The 12,241-nt window shown below is 38.4% G+C and overlaps 1 protein-coding gene across 1 annotated transcript in view; it reads right to left on the reverse strand.

The window, feature by feature from the left end:
* Positions 1-12,241, reverse strand: part of MGA (MAX dimerization protein MGA) — a 2,673,741-nt gene that overhangs the window by 2,107,930 nt on the left and 553,570 nt on the right. The window contains exon 5 of the mRNA XM_044060555.1: positions 9,831-9,953. Within this exon, the coding sequence (XP_043916490.1) occupies positions 9,831-9,953 (123 nt within the window). The remainder of the gene's footprint in view (positions 1-9,830; positions 9,954-12,241) is intronic.

A 12,241-nucleotide genomic window follows, 5' to 3' on the forward strand; every position in this document is an offset into this window, starting at 1 on the left:
TCCCACGTGAAATGCAATTATTAAATTTGTCTGACATCGGTCTGAGGCAAGAAAAGTTTCCCCAATGGGGTACTTAGCTTTCTAGAAGTCTTCGGTTGAAAAATATTCGTAATCTCAGGAGCTGGTCGACTGGCACTTGCGAACTGCTTCTGCTTCGGGCACTGCGCGGCAAGAAAGACTGAAGAAAATGGCGTCGGCTGGTTCTTTTATACCCCTGTCGCACTGGCGTCAGGGAAGAAGCGACGACAACCGACGCCGGACCTAGACTTTGGAATTCAGCCGACCGAGGACCCGCCTGACGGCAGGAGAACCCATCTGTTATGACTGCAGCTGTATGCACGATGAACATCTGGTACTGGGAGCAGAGACCGTCTGATCCGAAGAAAGGGCAGGATTTCAGGTTTGAAGCACTGACAAAGTCTGATCCAAAACTGTTTTTTGTTTTAAGGACCGCTCCGAGGAGGAGGAGGAGGGGACCTGTGGTGTCTTTTCCTTAGCTCAGAGACCACCTGTTCAGTGGGGTTTGAGGCCCAGCAGGCAAAAAAAAACTTTAAAATGTAACTTGTTACTTTGATCCGAGAGAGCTCCCTGACTGAAGGTACTGCACACTGTGCAAAGGGTGTCCAGATGGGCATCTCCCAAACATTATACACACTTCTTGCAGGCATCAGAATTGGGGGTCTTATGCCCATAAGAAGTGCACTTTTTGAAGCCAGAAGGTTTGTCTGGATTCTTGGACATTGTAAATACACACACAGACAAAGACAGAGACACACACAGACAAAGACAGAGACACACACAGACAAAGACAGAGACACACACAGACAAAGACAGAGACACAGACACAGACAGACACAGACAGACACAGACAGACACAGACAGACACAGACAGACACACACAGACACAGACAGACACACACAGACACAGACAGACACAGACAGACACACACAGACACACACAGACACACACAGACACACACAGACACACACAGACACACACAGACACACACAGACACACACAGACACACACAGACACACACAACCAAGAAAACAAAACAATTTAGGTTCCTGACGCCAGCAAAAGGCTAAGACAGGGACAGAAACCAAAGAATTAACTTTAAACTAGATAAAGGAGAATAATACAGAACGTTTCACACACCTCAAAATAATAAGAATAATGTTCATGAATGGTAGACAGAAACACAGCTAAAAGGTGCATGGGAAACTGTTGATGGCAACTTAAGACAAAGATAAGAATTGCATACCTCAAGGTAAGTATTTCAAAGACTTGTATGGCAAACTAGAAATCAGTGCTAAATGAAACTAGCAAAAAAATGCTCATACAATAATAAAGCTCTTTACAAGCATTTTCGGAGCTACAGGAAGGTTGTAGTTTCTTTGAAAACTGAAGAAAATGTTCTGACTAACCCTAGTGAATTAGTGAATATGTTTTCCAAAATTGTTTGTAGTAATTTAGCTATTATTAATGATACTGATCACTACAGTAATTCCTTTACTTGCAGTGCCTCAGGTTGCTATCCCACTCGCAATGTGGACTTTTTTTTGTTACAAAGTCCATTTCTGTTATTAATTCCATAGCTGGACCACAGAGGCCAAAAAGCTATTTCATTGGAAAATATGTGACTATCTTTACAGATTGTTTATTCATTTTTATTTCAGGAAACCTTACAGGAAAGCTTCATACCAGCTGGGCGGAAGGAAGCCTTGGAAGCCCCTCTTAATAAAAAACAAGGGAAATTTTAGGCCAATCAGCTTCAATTGCATTTTGAGTAAATGCTTTGAAAGAGTAATCAGCTTATTGTTGCTGGAATATGTTTTTTTGGACACCTTAGAGCATGATTTTACTAAGGGATGTTCTTCTTTAACTAAGCTTCTAGCTTTCTACCATAATGTTAAATTATATTTTGGATCTGGGCCTTTCATTTCATATTGCTTACCTTCATCTAAGGCTTTTGATTCTGTGTCCTATGATGCCATTATTAGGGTAATAGCTGACCTAAAAAAAAATCAATCCCAATCCAAATGGGTGGATAAATAACTGACTAAAGGGTTAAAAATTTATAATTAAAAGTTAAAAGTTCTTTCTCAGACATTAAAATTCTTTGGTCTCTTTTTGATATCATTATGACGGTTTCCCAAAGCACACAACATTTGGGTTAATATGTTTCAAGAACACACAAAGGTTGATGGTACCGAGTCAAATTTATCAGACTGTACGAGTCTGCAGGATTACTTTTATGTTCTAATTCTATCGACTAACACAACAGAGATGTTTCTTCAATGCTACAAAATGTGGTATGCATTTTGGAAAACAAAACCATTGTTATCCAGTTATATATTGAATGAAGAAGCATCTGTTAAAGAACTGGATGTTCTTGATATTGACCTGAAATTTGGCAATGTTATAATAATTCTTAGGAAGTACTACAGCATTTTGAGTAATGTGCAGTTTTGCTTTTTTAAGTCACTTCTCCACAGATTTTCCTGTTCTACATTTTTGTGAGACCAATAACTGTCTCTGTGTTTACACCATTTTACACACAAAAGTTGGAACACATTCAAAGAATGTTTACTAGAATATCAGTAATCCTGAAATTACACTACAAGGACAGACAGAAAAATTATACTTTTCTGATTGATCTGCCAAACCTAGATCCCAGCGTATGTCTTCATATTTTCACTTCAGGGGAAGGAGTTTACAGAACACTTTATCTAGGAGAATCAGATTTTCAGAAAACATTTCTGCTTTTAAAACAGCCTTCGGTAACTGGCTTGGTTCAAAAGAATTTTTGTAACCTAGGACTTCCAAGATGGATTCACATTGAGTAACAGCTCAACTCTACTTCTCCCAGTGTGAAAACAGAAACTCAGCAGAGAAAGCCAGTGGACTTATATTGCTGGGTAAATTTCAGTAACTCCACCACCTGGATGCCAGGAAAAAGAAATCCAGAGGACCTGGAAAATAATCAGCAACAAAAGATGAAAAAAAAAAAAAACGCTGACTGGGAAGAGTACTGCAGGTGTTCAGCAAAAAGCAGTGCAAGCTCCAGACATGACTTCCAGTAACCTGGAGGAAAGCATAAGAAAATTCCACAGACTTGATTAAAATAAACAAAACAATGATAAGAGTAGGTCAACTCAAATAAAAGTCTGGAAAAAAATGAAAGAAGCTTTAAAAATATTCAGATGAGGTGATAAAACTGCAAAAATCAGAGGTCGAAATAGGCTGGCTGAACATGAAACTGTTTAAGAAAACATGTTTCAAAAACTAACAGAATTAGAGGACACATAATGTAGGGAAAACCTGAGATTTTTTTGCTGCATCAGAGAAACTGTAAGAACAGACTGTATTTATGTTATGACACTGGTACTCCACAGCAGGAGTTGTCAATTGAAAAGGCACATAGTGTGTATGCTCCAAACCTGGCTCTGGCAAAGTAGCATAAGGAACTGACTTTGACAAAACAGTACCAGAACAAAAAAGTACTAAAAGTGGGAGACAACAGTGCGTCTGTGGAGAATGATAATTCACAGTAAACCAGGCAAAAGAGGAGTAAACGTATTCCACTATTCAGGGAATGTTGATCACACTGCTGTACCCAGCTAGCTTTTCACACTGCTGTACCTAGCTATTTTCAAAATATACTTCCCTGGAGGGATAAAATTATTTTTTGATGCAGTACTTCCAAGGATGAAATACAAAAGTTTGTCCAACAAAAAGTAAGCTCTGAAAAAGGAGATTCTACTTCTTGTTCTTCTGATAATAAAGACCACAGACAGTCTGTGCCAGTGAAACCTTTTCCAATGTTTCAATCGAAAATGCTTGAGAGAAGGAAAAAAAAAACAGAATAGTTGACCAGAATAATTGAGAGCATGTTAGAAATAAAGGAGACAGGATTTCAGAGATGATGATAAACAGGAATAAAACAAGTAACACAGAATCTGACAAATGTGGGATTATAAAGCAATAATTATATTTGTGAAACATGACAGAACAAGAAAATCTGGAAACACTGGACTGTTTTGACTTTGTTAAACTTTTAGGGACTCTACAGCATATGCCCTACTTCATGTTACTACTGTTTGAAAAAAAATACTTAGGACAGGTGAAGAGAATAGAGAAAGTTAACTACAAGTAAACCTAAACTTTTTTTCTTAATACTAGTACTTTTACAGCGCACTATGTTCTTTGCATGCTGTTAACTAAAGTTTTCTCAGTTATTTTTAAGTGAAATGGGGTGCTAATCTACAAAGGTGCTACATATTTTTTCTTTTTCTCCCTTCTACTCTCTTTTTCCTTATCAATTTTAAAGAAATGTAGGCTCTGCAATATTTAAAAAGGAAAAGAAAAGAAAAGTCTGGTCAGAAGAGCATGACAAAATTAAAACTGATTTACTTTGTTTCATTCTTGCATACAGGAATCACTACAATAAAGCCCTTAGCTTGATCCAGTAATAAGTTCTAAGAGAAAGCTAGAAACTGAAAAAGAACACCGAATATTATAAATATTTTTTCTACCAAATAAATGTATGCTTAGTAGCAACTTTGTGTCTGGTCCTCTTGTCCTCATGGAACCAATCTGATAAAGAGAAATGGCGAGGAGATAATGTTTTCTGAAAGCATTCATGTGTTTTCCTATCTGGGAGCGCTATAAAGATGAGACAAAACCAGACAGCACTTAGTAGAAGCAAAGGCTATACAATACTTCTTAGCATGCATAAACTTTCATTTAGGTTAACACAACTCTGTCAGTGTGGCTGTCAGTCTTGGACATTTTCCTCCTATTAGGAGAGTAAAACTTCAACATTTGTAGTAGTACATAGTTTTGTGTGTTACTATTAAAGTTAACAGGTTTTAGGGAGATATTGGGGGTGTGTGTGTTTTTTTTTTTTGTTTGACAGTTTTCAATAAAATAAAATGTTTTATAAGATGTGAGACACATTCAAATTGAAATGACAAGAAGAAACTATATAAAAGATCAACCTGCTAAACACTGTATGCATGTAACAAAAAAAGCTGGACCTATACACTTAAAAACGCCATTACACATAAAAGCTGGGAATAACGTGCAACACTGATACTTTCTGTAATGTCTTTAAATGTCAAAGGTCTCACAGACAAATATGAAAAAGAAAGAGCAGTGAACTATATTAACACATGTAGGCTGCAAATAGCTATCCTGCACAAGACACACTTTGAAAGAACTGAATCTGTGAACCTGATAAAGAATTGTATTCAGCAGAATACCTGGGACAAAGGAAAAGACCAGTATTTGTATTAATTGCAAGACGCACTCAACAGTGACAGAAGAGGATAAAAAGATGATAATGGCACATTTGTAGTACAAAGGGACTACTGGCAAGGGAGAATTACACCAGCATGTATTTATATCCTACCTACAACTGCTATAACACAGCTTAATAAAATTCTTGGAGGAAAAATCAGCTTTCAGGAAGGAATATTAGCTATACATGGGGAGTGGAAATTGATCTGTAACAGCGAAGATGTGCCTGGGGGCCAAAAGGTGAAAATATAACAAAGGAGGGGAGATTTTTGAAAAAAAATTTATGAAAATATTTGGCATGGAATTCAATACTAGGAGCTCAGAGTGAATTTACATATTATTCCCCAAGATACAAAAACTGGACTAGGCTAGACAGAATTTACGTTTCTCATCTCAATAAGCACCCACTAACTATTTCAGATCATGTGCCAATAACTAAAATAAAAACACAGGATAATGAAACAAAAATGAGACATTGGCGCTTTCCCATCTACCTGTTGAAAAGAGAGGAATGGGTAGTGGAGATTATTCAGGAGCTATTACAGAGGATAGAAATTTCTTCTGAAAATATAACTAGGGAGTGGGATAAAATTAAGGTGCAGTTTAAAAATAGGGTGGAAATAAAAGAATGGAGCTATGGTTAAGTAATAATTACTTAGAAGGATTGACAAATATTAAAGTATTGCAGAATAGGGGGAGTCTCACAGAAGAAGAGGAGGAGGATCAACTGCAGAATGCTAAGCAGAAAATAAGGGAGTACCTCGATAATATGCACACAACTCTTTTCTGATAACAGTAGAGCACAAAAACATTTAGCACAACAACTCAGGCAACAAAGTAGAAAGGGCTGTTGCAAAGCCTATAACAAAGGGAGGTAACAAGAGATTCTGTTGAGGTATTAGAAATATTTCAGAAACTGTATGAAGGTAAAGCAGAGAAATATGGAAATCATGAAATGATACAAATGGAAATGTTTATGGAAGAATTAAACATGCCAAGGTTAGAGGGAAATGAGGCTCAATTACCAACGGTTAGGAGAGGAGGAGATAAGATTAAAATCGTAATGTATAACCAATCTACATGAAAGTCCCAAGGAATAGATGACATTCCTGTGGGAGTTTGGAAGCTAGGAGGGAAAAAAAACTGAAAGATCTAAAAGGTTTTGCTTAACAGTATTTAAGAGAAGGAGACGTAACAACATCCTGGAAGAAAGCAGTGGTAGCTGCAATAACTAAGAGCGTAAAGATCCATCTCACCCATCTTCATACAGGCCCATGTCAATACTAAACTATGATTATAAAGTGTTCATGTCTATAATGGCTACAAGAATGACAAAAGTAATGCCAAAATTGATAGAAATGTATCAATGTGGTTTTGGGGGGAAGGGGGGACATCTGACAACAGAGCATCAATGATCCAGAGGGAATCAGAATATAAATAAATACCATTGCTGTTGGTGGGTCTTGATGCAGAAAAAGCATTTGACAGAATAAGCTGGGAATTTATGAACAGAGCAAGGGAAGAATTTCCATTTCCTGAAAAAATTATATGGTTGAATAAGGAAAATATATGAGGAATCAAGAGATGAAAATTACAATGGGTGGAGTTTTCTCTGATAATTTCTGCTTGAGCAAAGGAACCAGGCAGGGATGTCCTCTTTCCCCTTGTTTATTTGTATTATATTTAGAACCACTGGCAAAGAAAATAAGGGACTCAGAAATTCAATGATATAATTGGTATGGTAGTCAAGAACAGTTGGCTCTATTTGCAGATTATATTATTTTATACCTGACAAATCTAGAGAGAGATGTTACAGTGCCTTGGAACATACTGATACAGTTTCAATTATTTTTGGGATACAAAATTAATGAAGTTGAAACAACGCAATAGCGGTAAATTATGTACCCACACACAAACTGGTTGAGCAATAGCAATATCCGTAGTTATGGGGACATGATAAAATGAAGTATTTAGGAATATGGATTAAAATGATTCTGGTGTGGCAGCCAAGGATATGTAGGAAGAGACTAAATAAAAGATAAATCAAAAACTGAGAAAATGGAAGTTTTGATATATGGATAATTATACTAAGATACAAGCAGTTAAAATGTTTTTAGTGCCTTTAGTTTTATGCATGTCAGGCATACTTTTATCAACCACAGGAGAAGTTGTGAAAAATCATTAACAAAGAGCTGAAGGGTTATATCTGGGAGGGGAAGATGGCAAGAGTCAAATAGGATAAGATGATTCTTCCAATATAACATAGAGGATTAGGATTACCCAATTTGAAGGGGTAATTTCAGAGTTACACAATTAAAGCTCCTATACATAACACAGGTAGAAACCTATAATTCAAAGTGGAAAGGGATAATGATGAAACGGGGATTGGGGGGGCTCAAGAAACAATGACAGATTGGGATTTTGGATGCAGATCTTTACAAAGAATATCAATAACCATACAGAACATTATATCCATAAAGAAGGAGAATGTATTCGAAGAACTAAGCTAGCATAGGAATGGATAAAGGCGATTCTGCCAATAGGGATAACTGCAATTAGGGATATAGACAATAGGCAAGAGGGGACTGGAATTTACTGGAGAAAACTGGCAAAGGTACCAATGTATTGGGAGCAAATAATCAGAGATGGAAAGGTAATAGGAATAGGAAGAAGCCAAGAATTTATTTTGACTGAAGGTTACAGACTGCCTTCCCCATCAAGGATTGATATCTCAGTATAGGCTAAGAGAAAGAAATAGGGTGTCCTGACTGAAAGACCAGAACTGGTAGAGTTTTTAGTGGAATCTACAACAGAAGCTGCTGTTAAAAAAGAAATAATTTGTACGGCATACAAAATACTGCATGACACCTACAAGAATAAATCAGAGGAGGTTAGAAAGGATTGGGAGAAGAGACTGGACAAGAAATATGCAAAGACACAAGGGGGGATACATTTGTCTTCCAAATATGAAACTTAAGATTTTTGCTTGGAAATGTTTACATAGGTATTTGTATACCCCAAGACGACTCCAGAGAATTTTTCCTCGGGTAGACAAACGTTGGAAGGTGTGATGGGGAAGAAAGTGATAATTGGGAGCATATTTTCTTGAAGTTTAATCAGTTGGCAGACTTTAAAGATTCCCTGCAGACTGCTGTATCAGAGATACTGGGTGAGGAAATTGGTGTAGCTGGGGAAATTATTGTTCTGAGCTATGATACAGAATTGGAATTGCCTAGGCATACTTAGTAAGGCCTTGTCGAGTCTAACTATGATGACTGCGCCAAAAAGCAATTACTAGAAAATGGAAATCAAAGTCTAAACCTACTTTACAAGAAGCAGTGAATATAGTAACAAAGATAAAAACTGAAACTGGGATCTTTAGAAAAGGGTAGGAGCAAATTACATAAAAAATGGGAATTGTGGGAACAACACATACAAGCGAGGAATGAGGTTTAAAAGAAGCCAGAATCTGAATGAGCTATGTAATGTTTCACTGACAATGACTGGGTACATTATAAGTGATATATGTTTGCAACTAAAATTATGTCAATATGGTTTGTAATGTACAAGGCTTGCAACAAAGATTATGTCATTATGCTTTGTTTTCATTTACATAAATGTATGACTGCCTATGTCATAAGTGATAACTTAATAAAAATGTTCCTTGTATTAAAAAAAAAAAAAAAAAAAGTATTTGAACATCGGCTAACATGGTAAACTAAACTTGCCTCTTGAGGCTTCCAGAGTTGTTTCTAATTACTAGACTGACAATTAAGAAAATGTAAACACTCCAGTAAAGCATGGCCACCTGCCAAGCAAAAATTCACTAAATCATTTGAAAGTAGACCAACAGTAGAGTGACATTAGCTTTCAATGAAATTCTATTTGCAAGGTGGTTCAAGGGATCTGAACTGAAAGATGCTCCCAGCAATGGTGGCTACAAAAAACAATAAGCAGAAACCAAATCTCCCCAAGAAACATACATAACAATGCTTGTCTTTAGGCACAACAAGGCCACAAATGATTAAACCTCTGTCCAGGAAAAGACAAAAAGTGAGTAAAGCAAAAGGTTCTGTTACAGTGACTCTCCCTATCAGAGAACTCTGTACCATAATGACAACAATAACTTAATACACGTGTACATAAAAATTCCACATGTAATGTTAAGTATTTCTTCAAAATCTTTTGAACAAATAATACGACAGTAAACTTTTTATACTATGCACAGAAGAGGAAAAGTGACCAAGCACAGCAGAATCAATGCAAAAGGTTCTAATTTTATCATGATGTACAGCACTTTAAAAATGTTGTGTTATTAAAACTTCAATACGTTTCATTCCTAAAAGTACCACTCTAGTCTACACTCAACTGGTTGCATCATTTGCACATTACGAACATTCATAGCAGCAATGTTTTCTGCATAGTGTCTCTCTGCAAAACATATAACCACTCTAGTCTTAAGGTATTTTTATGAAAGTCCCTGGTAACTTACCTTGTCGGCATGCAATTATAATGCACTACTCACCTGGGGATGATGTTGTATGGCTAGTTGTTATTTCCCAGAAAGGTGGCGGCATGGGCAGCTCAATGCCAAGATACTTCAAATCGATGCTCATACCAGGGTCAATGCAGTTCAACTTTAAACCAACTGAAAGAAACAAGCCAACATTCAATATATGCACACAATTCACAAAAATAGAATCTGCCATTAACTCTACTAACCCACAAAAATTATTTTATTTAATCTATTTACAGCGCAAGCCCAGCACGCACAACAGCCTCTTATTAGGGTCAACCCAAGTGCACTATAGGGTCTGGGTGGCAGTAAGAAAGGTAGGCCCTTGTTGTGGGAGCATGCTGTTGCCCACCAAAAAAATCTTTTCTGAGGCCAGGTATCATGGGTAAAAGAGTCTCTAGGTATTGGGATTATTGATACCAAAGGCTTTTTAGGTACCATTGAAGTTTCCTCATATGCAGTCTGGCATATGGAATGAGTAGAATGTAAGATGCCATGAACCCCAGAGCTTGCAGGATTTTCCTTGCAGATAACTGGGGTCTGGTGGCTAGTTGAGAGAAATAGGCTGTCAGGAAAGTTTGCTTTTCTGGTGTAAGGAATGCCATCTGGGATGCTGTGTCCAGGCTTGCTTCCAGGAATATAATCCTTCTTGTGGGTACTTGTTTGGATTTATTTTTGTTGAATGTGTACCCTAAGGAGATTAGTAGGGACTTGACAAAGGCCAGGTGCTTGAGCAGCTTTTCCTGGCTGTCTGCCTGAATTAGGCAGTTGTCTAAGTATGGGTAAATCTGGATATTCCTTTGTCTGCAAAAGGCAATGGTCGGAGCCAGACATTTTTGTGAATACTCTGGGAGCAGTAGATAAACCAAAAGGAAGTGAAGAGAACTGAAAGTGCAGCAATTCTGCTCTGAAAACGGAGATATTTTCTGCACGATTCCCTGATAGTAATGTGGAGGTAGGCCTCTAAGTCTCGAGTGGCTAGCCAAGCATTCTTGGAGAGCATGATTAGCAGCTGCTGGAGGGTGAGCATTTTGAATTTTGCTATCACCAGGAAGGTGCTTAGAATGGATAGATCGAGGATGGGATGCCAGGTGCCCACTTTTCTGAGTACCAGAAAAAGACTGGAGTAGAAACCTTGGCCTTTCTGTTCTGCAGGAACGTGCTCTACTGCCCTTATAGAGAGCAGGGAAAGGACTTGCTTTTGCGCCTCTGCCCACTAGTTTGGAGGTAGATCTGGGAACCCTTTTGGAACTGGAAGGGTGGGGAAAGAAAATTTGTATCCTTGGGAGACTATGTTGAGAACCCAGCAGTTGTTGGCAATGGTGGCCCAGGTGCTTGCGTGAAAGGAGAGTTTTCCTCCCAGGGGTAAATGAAGGTGGGCAGAGGCGGTTGGTGGGCAAGGAGAGTCATTGTGAGTTATTACCATAAGGGGGTGGCTTGGAACTCCATGGCTTTAAAGTGGAGGAAGTCCACTACTTAGATCTCTGCATTCCCTGTGACTGCTGTCTGGGGGGTCTGCTTCCACAGGGTCTGGGATGCACTGGCCTGGTGGGAGTAGGAAAGGACCAGTGCTTGGGAAGGCAATGCCTGCTGAACCTGGAAGGCTGGACCGGTAAGAAGTCCTTAACTGTCTGCAAAGATTTGGCTCGCTCTTCCATTTTTTTTAAAACCTCTTTTGCCTTAGTGCCAAATAAGTTGTCTTTGTGCAAGGGGGCATCCAACAATTTAGATTTAACATGATCTGGCAAGGGTTGTTCCTTAAGACAAGCATGTCTTCTAAGGACAGAACCGTTACTGCTGCCCTGCAAGAAGCTTCTAGGGCATCAAAACCAGAGTGCAAGGTGTGTTTGGTTACTTGACTTGCAGAATGCATCAACTCTTGTAACTGTTTAGATTCTGAACAAGCAAGAAAGGAAGACATTTTTTGTTTCGGGGGTTCCAGGGTATCTTGCTGAAATTTTAGCATATGGAATTGGCAATTCAGTGCTCTGATAGCAAAGTAGCAGAGGTGTATATTTTTTTACCCCATCTGTCCAGTGCTCGGCAATCCTTACCTGAGGGGGTGGGATTCTTAGTAGAGGTAGCTTTAATTCCTTTATGCCCTTGAGAAATTACCTCAGGGTCAGCAGTAGGATTTTTTGAAAAAAAATTTGAGAGAGTCAAGGACTCTGTAATACCTGTCTGGTTTTCTGGGTGAAGGAGGGAGAGTGTTAGGAGTCAATCTGGATTCCAGGAAAACATCCTCCACAACATCCAGGAAAAGGGGAATGGTCAAGGGTCTGTGCTGTGGAAGATCTAAGAATTCCCTGAATCTCTTTTTAGACCGAGGGTAGTCCTGACTTTTCCATTGGAAATGCTCCCTTAAGGCATGAAGGGTTTCCCCAAAGGAAAAATGCTCTGGGGTAGAGGTTGAAGGAATG

The sequence above is a fragment of the Protopterus annectens genome, chromosome 2.part0 (assembly GCF_019279795.1).
Source record: "Protopterus annectens isolate FY-2018-M chromosome 2.part0, PAN1.0, whole genome shotgun sequence".
Classification (NCBI taxonomy): domain Eukaryota; kingdom Metazoa; phylum Chordata; order Ceratodontiformes; family Protopteridae; genus Protopterus; species Protopterus annectens.